Source organism: Carcharodon carcharias, chromosome 10 (assembly GCF_017639515.1).
Source record: "Carcharodon carcharias isolate sCarCar2 chromosome 10, sCarCar2.pri, whole genome shotgun sequence".
Lineage (NCBI taxonomy): Eukaryota > Metazoa > Chordata > Chondrichthyes > Lamniformes > Lamnidae > Carcharodon > Carcharodon carcharias.
Genome location: NC_054476.1, coordinates 160608363 through 160625942, shown reverse-complemented (window position 1 = coordinate 160625942; position 17580 = coordinate 160608363). Strand labels below are relative to the sequence as shown.

Sequence of the window (17580 nt, the reverse complement as noted above, 5' to 3'; positions counted from 1 at the left end):
GAGAGAAACAGTGTGGTCATTTACAGGGTGAGAGTGAGAGAGAAACAGTGTGGTCATTTACAGGGTGAGAGTGAGAGAGAAACAGTGTGGTCATTTACAGGGTGAGAGTGTGAGAGAAACAGTGTGGTCATTTACAGGGTGAGAGTGAAAGAGAAACAGTGTGGTCATTTACAGGATGTGAGTGAGAGAGAAACAGTGTGGTCATTTACAGGGTGTGAGTGAGAGAGAAACAGTGTGGTCATTTACAGGGTGTGAGTGAGAGAGAAACAGTGTGGTCATTTACAGGGTGTGAGTGAGAGAGAAACAGTGTGGTCATTTACAGGGTGTGAGTGTGAGAGAAACAGCGTGGGAGTGAGAGAGAAACAACGTGGTCATTTACAGCGAGAGAGAGAGAGGAGTGGGGTCTTTAACAGTGAGAGTGTGAGAGAAGAGTGAGACCATTACCATTAAAGAGCATGAGGGGGAAAACAGCGCAGAGAGCAGCTGATTGGTGAGTAGGACTGCTAAGTATTTCTAGTCTTTAAAGTAAAGTAAGGTCTTTGTTTATGTTTAGATCTTTAGTCTTTTCTCTTTTTCTTAAAGATAGCTTAAACATAAGATCGATACTGGCATGTATAAAAAATAATTATAATAAAGTCTAAAGAGTGGGGATATTAGAGTAATTAATTAATAAATTGAATAAAATACGATGGTGATGGCAGGACTGGTGATGTGTTGCTGCTGCAGCATGTGGGGACTGCTGGACACCAAGGTGATCCAGAGTGAACACATCTGTACCAAGTGTTTGCAGCTTGTGGAACTTCGGATTCGAGTCAAGGAGCTGGAGTCTGAGCTGCAGACATTGTGCCACATCAGGGAGGGGGAAAGTTACCTGGACACTTTGTTCCAGGAGGCGGTCACACCCCTCAGATTAGGTAATTCAAATTTGGTCTGTGATCAGGGACTGGATGGTGTGACTGCAGGTGAGGCAGGCTTGGGTACCCATATGGGGTAGCATTCGAGGAGCCTTGGCCCCTGCAACTGTCCAACAGCTACAAGGTTCTTGCAAGCTGTGTGGACGAGAGTGGGGACTGCAGAGAGGATGAGCGAACTGACCACGGTACCATGGTACAGGGAGTCATTCAAGTTGGGGAGAGGAAATGGGAACATAGTAGTGGTAGGGGAAAGTATAATTGGGGGATAGATACTGTTCTCTGTAGCCGTGAGCCTGAGTCACGAAGACTGTGTTGCCTGCCCGGTGCCAGGGTTAAGGACATCTCCCCAGGGCTGGAGAGGAACTTGGAGTTAGAGGGGAGGGGTCCAGTTGACGTCATCCATGTTGGTACCAATGACATCGATAGGACTCAAAATGAGGTTCTGCTGAAAGAATTTGAACAGTTAGGAGCTAAATTAAAAAAGCAGAACCTCCAAGGTAATAATCTCAGGATTACTACCTGAGCCACAGGCAAACTGGCATACGGTAAAAAAAGTTAAGGAGTTAAATCTGTGGCTCGGGGCTTGGTGTGGAAGGAATGGGTTTCAGTTCATGGGGCACTGGCATCCGTACTGGGGTAGAAGGGAGCTGTTCTGGTAGGGTGGGCTTCACTTGAACCGTGCTGGGACCAGTGTCCTGGCGAACTGAATAACTAGGGCTGTAGAGAGGGCTTTAAACTAAATAGAGGTGAGCAAGGGTTTTGGAAAGGAGGTACGTAGGCTTACAAAGCAAAAGGATATGGCAGCCTTGCAGGGAAGCTATTTAGGTAATGACACCCAGATTGTGACAGGAAGGGACAGAACGTATAAACATTTTTAAAAAGCAGCAAATTGGGTCAAAAAGGGAAAAAAATGGTCAAGAGGCATAATTAATGGCTCTTTACTTAAATGCACGAGTATTCAGAACAAAACAAATGAATTAAAGGCACAAATAGAGGTTAATGGGTGTGATCTTATAGCCATTATGGAGACGTGGTTACAAGGAGATCAAAGCTGGGAACTAAATATTCAGGGATGTGTGATTTTTCGAAAGGGCAGGTAGAAAGCAAAGGTTGGTGGAGTAACTTTGTTGGTACGAGATGGAATAAGTACGATAGCAAGAAAGGACCTTGGATCGGAAGATGTAGAATCCATATGGGTGGAGGTAAGAAATAACAAGGGGAAGACGACACTGGTGGGAGTAGTCCACTGGCCCCCTGACAGTAGCTATACTGTAGGACAGAGAATAAATCAGGAGATAATGAGGGCATGTAAAAAAGGCAGCACATTAATCATGGGTGACTTTAATCTAATGTAGATTGGGAAAATCAAATTGGCAGAGGTAGACACCAGCAAGAATTCATAGAGCGTATTCGGGACAGTTCCTTAGAACAATATGTTTTGAATCTAACCAGGGATCAGGCGATCAGGCTATTTTGGATCTGGTAATGAGGCAGGTTTAATAAACGATCTCAGAGTAAAGGATCCTGAGGAAAGAATGACGATAATACATTAGAATTTAGCATTCAGTTTGAAAGTGAGAAACTTGGGTCGGAAACAACAGTGCTAAACTTAAATAAGGGTAATTACAATGGAACGAGGGCAGAGTTGGCTGGAGTGGACTGGGAAAGCAGTTTAGCAGAAAAGATGGTTGATGAACAATGGCAGACGTTTAAGAAAATAGTCCATGACTATCAACAAAGCTATATTCCAGTGAGGAAGAAGGATTCAAGGAAGGGGATAAACCAACCATGGTTAACCAAGGAAGGTAAGGACAGAATCAAATTGAAAGAAAAAACATATAATGTGACAAAAATGAGTGGTAAGCCAGAGGATTGGAAAAGTTTTAAAAACCAACAAAAGATGACCAAAAAATAACAAAGAGGGAGAAAATCAACTTTGGAGGGTAAACTAGCAAGTAATTTAAAAATGGACATTAAGACCTTCTTTAAATATATAAAGAGGAAGAGAAAGAGGCCAAAGTGAACATGGGCCCCTCAGAGAATGAAACTGGGGAAGTAATTATGGAAAACCAGGAAATGGCGGAGGAGTTGAATAAATACTTTGCTTCAGTCTTCACAGTAGAAGATACTAATAGCATTCCAAAAATACTAAATAATCAAGGGGCAAAAGGTTAGGAGGGGGGGTGGGGAGAGAAATAAGTACAATAACAATAACAAGAGAAAATGTACCAGGGAAACTAATGGGGCTGAAGGCCGATAAGTCCCCTGGACCTGATGGGTTGCATCCTAGGATATTAAAGGAAGTAGCTGCAGAGATAGTGGATGCACTGGATTCCTTAGATTCTGGAAAAGTCCCAGAGGATTGGAGAACGGCCAATGTAACACCCTTATTCAAAAAGGGAGACTATAGGCCTGTTAGCTTAACATGTGTCATTGGGAAAATGTTAGAGACTATTATAAAGAATGTAATAGCAGAGCATTTAGAAATACATAACCTAAACAAGCAGAGTCAGCGTGGCTTCATGAAGGGGAAATCATGTCTATCAAATTTATTAGGATTCTTTGAGGGGATAACAAGCAGGATAGATAAAGGGGAACCAGTAGACATAGGGAAAAATTGTTCCCTCGTTGGGGGGAGGGGAGAGGCGGGGGAGGGGGGGGGCGGGGTAGTGCAGGAGTGGGTGTGGTCAGGCATGCCTCCATTGGGGGCGCACCACCATTTTAAGTGGGCGGGCCAATTAAGGCCTGCCCAGCGTGACAACCACCAGGAAGCGCTATGCGGGGGGGGTGGGGGGGGTGGTGGCAGGGAGGTGACTCTCTCAGCCAGGAGTGTGCTCTTTCGCGCCTGCGTGTGAAAGAGCGCATGGACCTCCCTGAGGCTAAGTGCTGCCTCAGGGAGATCGCCTCAGAATTAAAATTTTTAAGACAAATGTTTAAAAAATTTCCCTGGCATATCCCCTCATGCCACATGAGTTGGGACGTGTCCATCACTATTACTGAAACCTTCATTAAATATTTAAAAACCCTCATGAAACCTCATCCCGCCCATGGATGAGGTTTGATGTTTTTTCTTAAGCGCACCAGGGCTCCTGGCCTGTCCACCAACCCTAAGGTTAGACGGGCAGCCCTGTCCATAACCTAAATTGGTTTATTAGCGGCCTCAGTGGGACAGCTGACCTGGCTATGCCCCCAGCGACCTGAAAATGGAAATGACGCAGGGTGACATTGGTCGTGAGCAGGCCCCACCCCCGCTCGCCGACCGGAAGATCCTCCCCATAAGATATTTGGATTTCCAAAGGCGTTTGATAGGGTACCGCACATAAGGCTACTTAATTAGATCAGAGCCCATAGTGTTGGGGATAGTGTATTAGCATTGATAGAGGATTGGCTGACTAATAGAAGACAGAGAGTTGGGATAAGGGTGTTATTTCAGGATGGCAACCTGTAACTAATGGAGTGCCACAGGGATCAGTGCTGGGGCTTCAGTTATTTACAATACATATTAATGACTTAGATGAGGGAAGTGAATGACCTATCACCAAATTTGCGGATGACACAAAAATAGGTGGGGTGGCAAGTGGTGAGGGTAACACAAGGAGTCTACAGAGGGATGTAGACAGGTTAAGTGAGCGGGTAAAAACTTGACAGATGGAATATAGTGTGGGAAAACGAGAGGTTATGCACTTTGGCAGGAAGAATAGAGGAGCTGAATATTATTTAAATGGAGAAAGACTGCAGAAAGGCTGGAGCACAGAGGGAGTCCTTGTTTATGAATCCCAAAAAGCTAACATACAAGTTCAACAGGTAATAGGGAAGGCAAATGGAAAGTTGGCCTTTATTTCAAAGGAGTGGAGTATAAAAACAGGGAAATCTTGCTAAAACTATACAAGGCACTAGTTAAACTACATGTAGAATACCGTGAACAATCATGGTCCCCTTATCTAAGGAAAGATATACTGGCATTGGAGGCAGTCTCAAGAAGGTTCACTAGGTTGATCCCAGGTATGGAGGGATTTTCGTACGAGGAGAGGTTCTGTAGGTTGGGCCTATACTCATTGAAGCTTAGAAGAATGAGAGGTGATCTTATTGAAACAAATAAGATTCTTAGGGGGTTTGACAGGGTAGATGTGGAGAGTTGTTTCCTCTTGTGGGAGAGTCTAGGACAAGAGGGTATATTCTGAGAGTGAGGGGGCGCCCATTTAAAACAGAGATGAGGAGGAATTTCTTCTCTCAGAGGGTAGTGAATCAGTGGAATTCTTTATTGCAGAGGGCTGCAGAGGCTGGATCGTTAAGTACATTGAAGGCTGAGATAGACATTTTTATTCAGTAAGGGAATCAAGGGTTTTGGGGAAAAAGGCAAGAAAGTGGAGTCGAGGATTATCAGATCAGCCATGATCTCATTGAATGGCAGAAAAACTTGATGGGCTGAATGGCCTACTTCTGCCCTTACGTTTTATGGTCTTATTGCTCTGAAGTCTTATGCTCAAGAACTAGTCAAGCTGTGCCAGTACAGCTACAACACTGGCGTCTACCTGGCAATGTGGAAAATTGCCCAGGTATGTCCTATACACAAAGTAGAAGGCATATCTGATTCAGCCGAGTATTGCCCCATCAGTCTACTCTCGATCATCAGCAAAGTGATGGAAGGTGTGGGCGATACTGCTATCAAGTTGATGCTTACTCAGCAATAACCTGCTCACTGATGCTCAGTTTGGATTTCATCAGGGCCACTCAGCTCCTGACCTCAATACAGAGCTGGTCCAAACATGGACAAAAGAGCTGAATTCCAGAGGTGAGATACGAGTGACTGCCCCTTACATCAAGGCAGTACTTGACCGAGTGTGGCATCATGGAGCCCTGGCAAAACTGGAGTGAACAGGAATCGGGGGAAAGCTCTCTGCAGATTGGAGTCATGCCTAGCACGAAGGAAGATGGTTGTAGTTGTTGGAGGCCAATCATCTCAGTCCCAGGACATCACTGCAGGAGGTCCTCAGGGTAGTGTCCTAGGCCCAACCATCTTCATCAATGACCTTTACTCCAATATGAGGTCAGAAGTGGGGATATTCACTGATGATTGCACAATGTTCAGCACCATTCACAACTCTTCAGATACTGTAACAGTCCATGTCCGTATGCAGAAAGACCTGGACAATATTCAGGCTTGGATTGATAAGTGGCAAGTAACATTCACATCACACAAGTGCCAGGCAATGACCTTCTCCAACAACAGAGATTCCAACCATCTCCCCTTGACATTCAATGGCATTACCATCACTGAATCCCCCACTATCAACATCCTGGGGGTTACCAGTGACCAGAAACTTAACTGGAACAGCCAAATCAAATCCTGTGGCTGTAAATGCTGGTCAGAGGCTGGGAATTCCATGGTAACTCACCTCCTGACTCCCCAAAGCCTGTCCACAAGGCCCAAGTCAGGAGTGTGATGGAATACTCTCCACTTGCCTGGATGTGAGCAGCTCCAACAACACTCAAGAAGCTTGACACCATCCAAGTCAAAGCAGCTTGCTTAATCGGCTTCTCACCTATCACCTTAAACATTCACTCCTACCACCACAGTGGCAGCAGTGTGTACCATCTACAAGATGCACTGCCACAATTCACTAAGACTCCTTTCTGTAGCAGATGGAATATAATGTGGGAAAATGTGAGGTTGTGCACTTTGGCAAGAAGAATAGAGGAGCTGAATATTATTTAAATGGAGAAAGACTGCAGCACAGAAGGGTTTGGGAGTCCTTGTTTATGAATCCCAAAAAGCTAACATACAAGTTCAACAAGTAATAGGGAAGGCAAATGAAAAAGTTGGCCTTTATTTCAAAGGAGTGGAGTATAGCCAGCAACACTTGCAAATCATGAAGGAATTTTTTTTTAATTCATGGAAACTGTTTCTTTTGGTTATATATTTATAATACAAAGTTTTCCTTTAGTCGTGCTGTTGTTCTGTGGGCCTCAGTGGCTTAGTTGGCAGGAATCAAGTGCATAATCAAGGCTGATACTGCAGTGGAATTCTGGAGGAGTACTGCATTAGCAGAGGTGCTGTTTTTTAGATCACATCAAAGCAGTCCGCTTGATCTGGGTAATTCAGATCCGATAAACAGCAGTCACAGTCTCTATGGTTTCACAGGCCACCATAAACAGATTAACCAATTGCATCTCTCACATGTTGCATGTCAATTAACTGTCAATGTTTTGCCTATGTAACAACCGTGACTGCACTTCGAGCTAATTCATGGTATATGAGTCACTTTGAGATTTTACTGATCAACGTTATATTGGACACAAGAAATGCTTTTTTTTTTAAAAAAAGCTGATGTTCCAGAGAATCGGTCTGTAACCAATTCTGCACTTACATGGAGAAGGTGGTGGCGAGCAAATTAAGGATGGGCAACAAGTGCTAGCCCTGCCAGTGATGCTCAAATCCCAGAACGAAAATTAAAATATATGTTACTTGCCAATGGTGCAGATTTTACGCTAAATTTAATGCTTGGAACATTCTGCAACACACCCTAAACTATTCTGATGTTTCCAGGTTTAAACAAAAGCAATTTTTAAAAAATGAAATGATTGTGGTCTTTATTATGTGTCATAATTTCCCAATACCTGTTTGGAATTTGCTTATCGTATTCAATCCGTTCACCCATACACACTCGAGCAGACTCCTGCTAAGAAAGAAAACAGCGGATGTCAGACAGTGATTTTTCTGCTTCTTTAACACCCTTGTCAAAGTAACCAAAGCTGTCTCACAGGCAAAGCTGGGGCTGAAAAACCAGCCAGCTTGAGTTAACCCACATCAATCAAGAACGTGATTAAATAGCCAGATATCTGATTGTTTGGGCGGGGTAGTACATTATCCTTTCACACCTACACGCTGGATGTAAAAGCAGCTGAGACGAATGAGTCAGAGATTTTCTCTGCTGTCTGTAAAGATGGTATTGGGATTGTGCCTGGGGACATTTCCATTCTGTACCTGTCAGCTGCATAAAAGCACTGCCCAAAATTGAAAAGTTGTCAGTCTGGTTTACAGAAACAGAATGGTTTCATGATGTGTTCCAGCATTGCCCGCCTTGTCGAAATGTGTTACTTCTCTCCAATGGGACTACTTTTCGTCTCTTTGCTTTCTGTATCATTTCTCGTGTTTGATCAGGTATCTAAACCTCACTTTCTCAGCCACTTCCTCGGGCCTCTGACCTATCCCACATGGATTCCAAATTAAGTTCCACCCTTCGTATTTCAGATCCACCCATAATTACAAATATCTCCAATACTTGTACATCTTCCAACTGAGTTTCCCGTATTCACTGCTCTCAGTGCACTCGCCTCACCATCGGGGTGACCAAGCAAGATTGGACAGCCGCTTTGCAAAGGCCTCCTCTCAGTCCGCAGGCATGAGTCTGAGTTTCTGATCACACGTCATTTTCATTTGCAGACTCAGTCCAACTTTGACCTGTGCCTTTAGCCTCCTACACTGTTCCAGTCAAGCTCAACGCGAGCTCGAGGAACAGCAGTCCATCTTTCGATTAAGCACTTTACAACCTTCCAGGCTCAAAACTGAGTTCAACAATCTCAGATCACAACCACCTGCCCCTCAATATTTTGAACGGCAGCTATTGGAAAGGGTACAGCTCTTGCAATTTACACCTCCTCTAAACCCATCTTTTGTTTATTTTCTTATTCTCGTACTGCCCCTCATTTGCCTTGCACCATCATCCTTGTGTCATTTAATCTCTCCTGCTTTCCAACTAATCACTGACTTCCCTCCTCCTCTTCCTCCCCTCCGACATCTTTCTCTGCCCCTGCACTTGCTTAAAAGTTGCTATGTCTCTAACGTTTTCTAATTCTGATGCAGGTTTAATTTGCCTGAAATGCTAACACTCTCCACAGATTTTAACAGACCTGCCTTTTCTGTTTTTTCTTGAGATTCACAGTGTCGGCAATACTTTGCTTCCATTCATTGTGTATGTAAAATTTTGTTTCTATGGGAAACGATTGACTTATTACGGATGTTTTAAGCAGTGGCTCATCGTCCTCTCATCACTTGCAAGGACGAGAATTTGCATTTGGAAAGTGACTTTCATGACCTCACATCCCCTAAAGTGCTTTCCAGCTAATTAAACATGTTTTGAAGTGTCGTCACTGTTGCAATGTAGGAAGTGCAGCAGTCAATATATACACACAGCAAACACTTCCAAAACTGCAATATGATAATGATCAGATATCTAGCGCGGGTTACATGTTGATCAGGGTGTTGCCTATTCTTTAATTAGTGTGACAAAATCTTTTATTTGCACTTGAGCAGGCAGGTCACCAGGTTTTATTATTTTAAAAGGTGCTAAATGTTTTAAATTTAAATACTTATCTGAAGCACCTTTGACATTGCAGCACTTCTTCACTACTGTATCGGCCGAGATAATGCACTAAAGGTGGGGTTTCAACCCATAGTCGTCTGACAGGAGCGTCAAGGCTGAAATTGCTACAATAGGATATGATTACTTAAGATTGGGTTCAGCAAATGGTGCTGAGGCAGTGCAGATGGGACAATACTCTGCATCTAATTATGCTGTAAATAACCCAGGAAGGCTCGATGCTTTCACTGGGTGTCTAAGGTGTTCTCCAGCACAAACATTTCCACCTTTGATATGCATAAGAACAATTCACCATAAAGGTAGGCCTCAGAGTCCACTGTAGGGGAGGGGGACATCCCAGCAACCATGAACTTTGTGCCATCTTAATTTTGGCAGAACCACTGCAGATTAATGGGGGCCATAAATTGTGCCAGCTCACTGCAGTAGGCCAACAACACTGATCAGGATAACCGTTCAAACCTGCCCTCAAAATATATTTGATTTGATTTTATACCAAAAGTAAATGCAACCATAGAATGGGCACCAAATTTGAGAACTGGTTCTGCTCGCTGGCAGCACATTCCATATGAATCACATTTAACTACTTGAGACACAAGTCAGGGTTACAAGAATGCTGCACTGTGACTCCAGGGACTGGAATAATTTGAAACAAAACACATCAGATTAGATTGCTCTATGTGAAGACCAATACTTTAAACAACACAGTACACTATTGTGAATTCTATAAGAGCATTATATTAAACATTCCCAATGGGACATACACCACAGCTCATTGAGGTATGCATTAAACTACCGTATAAGGTTAGCAGATCCAATAAGATTTATATATGAGCCACTACGAAGAAGATATTTCTTGGCAAATTAAATTTGTTTCAAGCAGGTTTCCTGTAGTTTGAGATTTAGAATTACTGGTTAAGCAAGATTCTTTGATCTGTACTATTAGTTTGAAAACTGCTCAGTCAAGGCTGCCTTGTGTGTTATATCTTGATTAAACTTTGGTCATGGGAAGTAAAACATTGTCTCTGTCGAAACGTAGTGTGGTTCCACAGGTGCCAACCACATCCTGGTACATTGCACACGTGGCCGTCATCCAAGTGTCAGGCCAGAAAGTGATCTGACTTTGAGAGATGACACAGCCAAATCCAATCATTGTGTTTTCAACCATTGCTGGTCTTAGGGAGTTGGTGGGGGGCTTGGGGGCTTGTTGGGGGTGGGGGGAGGTTGGGGGGGCGGGGGTAAAGAGAGCAGCTGAGAGCAGGCGGTGGTCAGGTGAAGCTCGTTAGGTCTGGAGAAAACACTCCTGCTCCTCCTGGCCCACAATCTGTGCAGCGAAGGGACTTTAAATTTACGGATTTAACCCGTCTCACTTCCTGCCAGCTGCCGGTTTTCCAAGGCCTGTGAAACTCAGCTGAAAATGAGTTAGAAACAGAACGATGGCTCAAAGTAAAACCTCACTGTGACATGTGAACGGCCAGCCCACTTTCTGCAAGCCCGCTGGTTACCCCACCCCTCATCCTGCCTCCGTTACAACTGCAAGGGGGCAGAATTCAGCCATTTGGGTTCCCGCTTCTGATATATTTGCCTTCTAACCTCAGACGTAACCCCGCCCCATCCGTTTTTAGGAGATTAGGGCTCAGCCCAATGTGTCAGTAGTATTTAATCATACCTGTTCAGGATATACTTTGGCCACACTTGGAATTACCTGATAGATGCAGAAAACACAAATCAAAAGACGTTACAGAAGCAACATAGTTACTATGGTTTATTTAACAAAAAAAAAGCTTCCAAATTGTTTCACTGGTGGACCAGATTTTTTTTGTTGCCCCCCCCCCCCGCAAACTATATAAACCAATGATGGGCAACCTAGGCTAGTGGGTGGGCTGCAGAAGTGGCCCTTCTTCATCTCAATGGGCCGCAAGATTGAAATCGGGAACGTGCACTAACCGTGACCCCATAAATAAAATTAAATGCATTTAATACAGGCCGAATATTTCATAACGAGTCATAGAAAATGCTTAATCGTTCATACACGAATAGAGCTGTCATCAACTTCAAATAGCAAAAGCAAAAGAAATATTTATGTTAGCTTTACACACATACTCAGTGCGACTTCTGGTTGGGTCTGTCCTCCACAAGCTTTGTTAGATTAGGACTCAGGGACACACAGCGCTTTGCAGTTCTCGGCAGCTCGTCTACTGAACTTGACAAGTCCCACAGCAGAAAATGTCTGCTCGCATGCAGCACTTTGACTGGGCACAGGGGGAGCACGCAGCTCTCACAGTCCAAGGTTGTGTGCAATCGGCACGCCCCACTTCACGGGCCCTTGCTTTACGTGTCTATCACTTTAGTAATACCGGTAGGAAAAAAACTAGGCAGACGGAAACCAGCAGAACCTGGCAACCCTGCACGTGGGCAAGAGTCAACAAAATGTCTCGCAGGCCGCACTCAGAACCCTGGTGGGCCGCATGCAACTAGTTGCCCATCACTGCTATATTCCAAGTGACTGAAAGTCTGCTTACTTTTACAGGCAAACAGCTTCCTAGATCAAGCAAGGAAACTGAATGCCCCCATCACATGGTGTGGCATAAAGGAAATTCATGGGGTTTAGCCCTAGTTTTGAATTGGTCTGTCAGGGGATAATCATTAGGTGTAGTCAGGTTGAGTCCCAACATCAGTAGATTTAAGTATCATTATGTTTTACGGTCTAGGGTGTTCATTTGGTTTCAGTAAGAGAAAAACAAGCTTGTTGCTGGATGTCATTGGCATCCTCTGACTGCATGGTACCCCAGTTGATGAGATGTCAGACACCTGGTATAGTACTTTCGACAATGGGCTCCACAGAAGCTAAAACTTTTGTTCATTATATTAATTAACCAAAAGAACATAAGAAATAGGAGCAGTAGGCCATTTGGCCCTTCGAGCCTGTCTTGCTGTTCAACAAGATCATGGCGGACTTCGATATCAACTCCATTTCCAGCCAGATCCCCAAATCTTTTGATTTCCTTAGTGTCCAAAAATCTAATGGTCTCAGTCTCACATAAATTCATTGACTGAGCATCCAAAATCTTCTGTGGCAGAGAACGCCCCCTGAGTGACTGAGTGAAAAAATGTCTCTTCATCTCAGTCCTAAATGGTTGATCCCTTATCCTCAGACTATGATCCACTAGTTCTAGGTTCTCCAGTCAAGGGAAACAGCCTCTCAGAATCTACTGTCAAGCCCTCAAAAAAAAAGTATATTTTTCCATGTAATTGACTCTTATTCTTCCAAACGCTAGATAATTTAGGCCCATTGTACTCAATCACTCCTCACAGAGGAACCCTCTCATCCCAGGACCCAATCTTCATGGCAAGTATCTCCGTCCTTATGTAAGGAGATTAAAACTGTACACAGTGCTCCAGGTGTGGTCTCACCAAGACCCTATATCATTGCAGCAAGCGAGACCTTCTTACTCTTTCTTATACTCCAACCTCCTTGCACTAGAGGCAAACATACGATGTGCCTTCCTAATTGCTTGCTCTAGCTGCACGCTGGGGGACCGTTTGGCTCAGCTGGCTAGACAGCGGGTGTGTTAATCAGGTTAACGGACTGGGTTCAATCCCTGCACCAGCTGAGATAGACCAACTCCTTACCCCTACCGGTGGTAAAAACTCATGGTACCTTTAGTGTGGCTAAGCAAATAATCGCCAAGGACCTGTCCTGAGGTGGAAAACTCAAGGAGAAGGAGGAACAAGCTGCAGGCTAACTTTCTGTAATTCGCATACAAGGACACCCAAATCGCTCTGAATCCTAACATATATTAATCTCACCTTTTAAAAAATATTCTTCTTTTTCATTCTTCCTACCAAAGTGGATAATTTCACACTTCCCCATATTATACTCCATCTGAAAGCTCCTTACCTAATCACTTAAAGAGAAAGACTTGCATTTATATAGCGCTTTTCACAACCACTGGATGCCTTCAAGCACTTTACAGCTGATGGAGTACTTATTGAAGTGTCGTCACTGTTGTGATGGAGGGGAATCGCAGCAACTAATTTGCTCTCAGCAAACTCCCACCAACAGCAACTTGAGAATGACCAGATAATCTGTTATCTCTGATGTTGATTGAGGGATAAATATTGGTCTGGACACCAGTGAGAACTCCCTCACTCTTCTTTGAAATAGTGCCATGGGATCTTTTATGTCCATCTGGGCAGGCAGATGAGGCCTTGGTTTAATGCCTCATCCAAAAGTACTCCCTCAGTACTGCACTTGAATTTTGTGCTTGATTTTAACCAATCTGTATCCCTTTGCTTCCTCCTCACAGCTTCTTTTCACACCTAGCCTTGTGTCACCAGCAAACTTGAATACATTACACTTGATCTCCTTATCTAAATCATTGACATAGATTGTAACTAGCGGAGGCCCAATCGCCGTTTCTTGCCGCATTCTGCTGGTTACAACCTGCCGTCCCATGAATGGCCTGTTTATTCCTACTCTGTTTTCTATCTGTCAACCAATCCTTAATCCATGCTAATATCTTGCTCCAAAATCCATGAACCTTAACCTTGTGGAACAACCTCTTTTGTGGCATCTTATTGAATGTCTTCTGAAAACCCATACATACACCACCTCTGGTTCCTCTCAACTACACTGCTAGTCACACCCTCAGAAAAAAAACCACCTCTACTAGAATGCCATCAATTGAAGATAGTCACCAAAAGAAATCCAATAGAGGTAAAAGAGCTTCTTCTGAATTCCAAAGAATGCTGAGTATGTGGAATTTGCTACCACAGGGCATGATTGAAGCTACATGAGGGAGAAAGGGATGGAGGGTTATAATAGATTTAAATGAGGAAAAGATGGGAGGATGCTCGAGTGGAGCGTAAGACCATAAGACATAGGAGCAGAAATTAGGCCATTCGGCCCATCGAGTCAGCTCTGCCATTCAATCATGGCTGATAAGTTTCTCAATCCCATTCTCCTGCCTTCTCCCCGTAACCTTTGATCCCCTTACCAATCAAGAACCTATCTATCTCGGTCTTAAATACACTCAATGACTTGGCCTCCACGGCCTTCTGTGGCAATGAATTCCATAGATTCACCACTCTTTGGCTAAAGAAGTTTCTCCTTATCTCTGTTCTAAAAGGACTTCCCTTTACTCTCAGGCTTTGCCCTCAGGTTCTAGTCTCTCCTACTAATGGAAACATCTTCCCCACGTCCACTCTATCCAGGCCTTTCAGTATTCTGTAAGTTTCAATCAAATCCCCCCCTCATCCTTCTAAACTCCATCAAGTATAGACCCAGAGTCCTCAAACGTTCCTCATATGTTAAGCCTTTCATTCCTGGGATCATTCTCGTGAACCTCCTCTGGACCCTCTCCAGGGCCAGCACATCCTTCCTGAGATACGGGGCCCAAAATTGCTCACAATATTCTAAATGTGGTCTGACCAGAGTCTTATAAAGCCTCAGCAGTACATCCCTGCTTTTATATTCTAGTCCTCAAAATAAATGCCAACATTGCATTTGCCTTCCTAACAACCAACCTGCAAGTTAACATTAAGAGAATCCTGGACTAGGACTCCCAAGTCCCTTTGCACTCCAGACTTCTGAATTCATAAACACTGAATTCATAAACACTGGCATGGACTGGCCTGTTTCTATATCTTATATCCAATGTAATTCTATGCAAGATTTGTCAAACATAACTTTCCTTTTGTAAAATCATGTTACCTCTGCCTAATCACATTGGGATTTGCTGCATGCCCTGCTACAATGTCCTTCCTAATAGATTCTAGCATTTTCCCTACTATTGATATCAGGCTAACTGGCCTATAATTCCTTGTTTCCTTTCTCTCTCCTTTCTTGAATAGCGGGGTTACATTTGCTACCTTCCAATCTATGGAGACGGATCTAGAATCTAGGGAATTCTGGAAGCTCACAACTAATGCATTCACTATCTCTGCAGCCACCACTTTTAAAATCCTAGAGTTTACCCCAAGGAATTTGTTAGTTTTTCATCCCATTAATTTTTCCAGTGCTTTCTCTTTATTAATATTAATTATTTTATGTTCCTCACTCTCATTAGACCCTTGGTTTTCCACAATTTCTAACATGTTCCCCTAGTGCCTTCTATTATGATGACAGACAGAAAATATTTATTCAACATCTGTCATTTCCTTATTTCCCATTATAATGTCTTCTATCTCTGCCTCAAAGGGATCCATGTGTACTTTCTCTAATCTCTTCCTTTCCATATACTTTAAGAAGTTCCTACAATCTGTTTTTATATTTCTTGCTAGTTCACTCTCACATTCTAATTTCTCCCTCTTTATCAATTTTTTGGTCATCCTTTGCTGATTTTTAAACCCCTCTCAATCCTACTCATTACTACTCATTTTGGCAACACTGTAAGCTTCTTCAATAATGCCTTTAGCATAAAAATATCCCACAGGAATATTATAACACAAAATATGACTGAGTCACACAAGGAGATATTAGGCTTTTTGACAGAAGGCTTGGTCAAAGAGGTAGGTTTTAAGGAATGTCTGAAAGGGAGAAAGTGAGATAGGGATGTACAGAGGGAATTCTACAGTGTAGAGCTCAGGCAACTGAAGGTGCAGCCACCAATGGTGGAGCGATTCAAATCAGAAATGCTAAAGAGGTGAGGATTAGAGGAACACAGATATCGCAAAGGGCTGTGGGGTTGGAGGAGGTTACAGAGATAGGGAGGAGTCAGATCATGGAGGGATTTGAAAAGGATGAGAATTTTAAAGTCAAGATTTTGCTTGGCCAGGAGCCAATGTGGGTCAGTGAAACAGGGATGATAGGGAAACAAGACTAGCTACCAGTTAAGTCTTGGGCAGCAGAGTTTTGGATGACCTCCAAGTTTATGATGGATAGAATGTGGAGACCAGCTAGGAATGCATTGGAATAGTTAAGCCTAGAGGTAGCAGAGAACTGAATAAGCGTTTCAGCAGCAGATGAGTTAAGACAGGGTGAAGTTGGGGTGATGTTATGGAAGTGGAAATTGGCAGTCATAGCAGAGGTGCAAATATGAGGTCAAAAGTTCATCTTGTGGCCAAATGTGACATCAAGTTTGTGGTTTTGACAGTTGCTAGGGAGAGAGATGGAGTCGGTAACTAGGGAATTGAGTTTGGAGTGGGGGGCTAAAACAATGGCTTTGGTCTTCTCAGTATTTAATTGGAGGAAATTTCTACTCATCCAGTAACAGATGGGAGGTAAGCCGCTGACAATTTAGCAACAGTGGAGAAGTCGGCAGAGGCGATGGTGAGATAGAGCTGGGTGTTGTCAGCATTCATGGAAATTAATGCTGTGCCTTCAGATAATGTCACCGAGGGGCAGGGTCTGGATGAGAAATAGGAGGGGAACAAGGATAGATCCTTGCAGACACCAGAGGTAACAGTGTGGGAACAGGAAGCGAAGCCACTGGAGGTGCTATTCAGGCTACAATTAGGTGGATAAGAATGGAACCAGATGAGAGCAGCCTGAGACAGCAGGAAGACAGTGCAGAGGTGCTGGAGGATGGTGTGGTCGACAGTGTCAAAGGCGGCTGACAGGTCGAAAAGGACAAGGAGGAAAACTGTCACAGTCACATAGGATTTTATTCTTCTTTTAATCTAATGCACTCCCTAATTCCAAAAGTTAGCTATGGCTCCACTTTTTCAGTGGAGATTTAAATCCACAATAGAATGTATGTTCATTGTGTATCATGGAGAGAAACTTTATACCTTACCACTTCTGGAAGTGGCCAAGTGGGTCCAGGACAGACAAACTCTTCTGCTGGTGGTAAATCCATTTGAAGATTAATCTGAAAAAAAGGGGGCATCATAAATATGAAGTGATTTCAAGCAAGCAACGCAACCTAACTATTGTCAGCAATTCAAACCCGAGCAGTGCTATCGAACCAATCATCGTTCAGGAGAATAGAGGCTTTTCATTGACAATGCCCAGCAGACAAACCATTGAAGGACAAGAACAAGACAGCATCCGTCAACTCATTCCTAGAAGAATTTAATTACCCAGTTAAATTGACCCTTCAATTGTGCTAAAAGCAGAATACTGAGGATGCTGGAAATCTGAAATAAAAATAGAAAATGTCGGGAAAGCTCAGCAGGTCTGACAACATCTGCGGAGAGAGACACAGAGTTAACGTTTCAAGTCCATATGACCCTTCTTCAGGGGCTTCTGAAGATCCTTCAATTATGCTGACCAGCAACTCCACTGGAATGGAATATTATTCCAAATCCTGGATTTTTATGTAATCAGGAATGGAATATTATTC

The 17580-nt window shown here is 43.5% G+C and overlaps 1 protein-coding gene across 3 annotated transcripts in view; it reads right to left on the bottom strand.

The window, feature by feature from the left end:
• The window catches only part of tp53i13 (tumor protein p53 inducible protein 13), a 36419-nt gene that overhangs the window by 17806 nt on the left and 1033 nt on the right, over positions 1-17580 (bottom strand). For 2 of the 3 annotated variants that reach the window (XM_041197976.1, XM_041197974.1), the window contains exons 2-4: positions 17032-17106; positions 10962-10997; positions 7533-7594 (exon numbers count right to left, since the gene is read on the bottom strand). In XM_041197976.1, the coding sequence (XP_041053910.1) occupies positions 7533-7594; positions 10962-10997; positions 17032-17106 (173 nt within the window). The remainder of the gene's footprint in view (positions 1-7532; positions 7595-10961; positions 10998-17031; positions 17107-17580) is intronic. The other variant, XM_041197975.1, reaches the window with a different exon arrangement.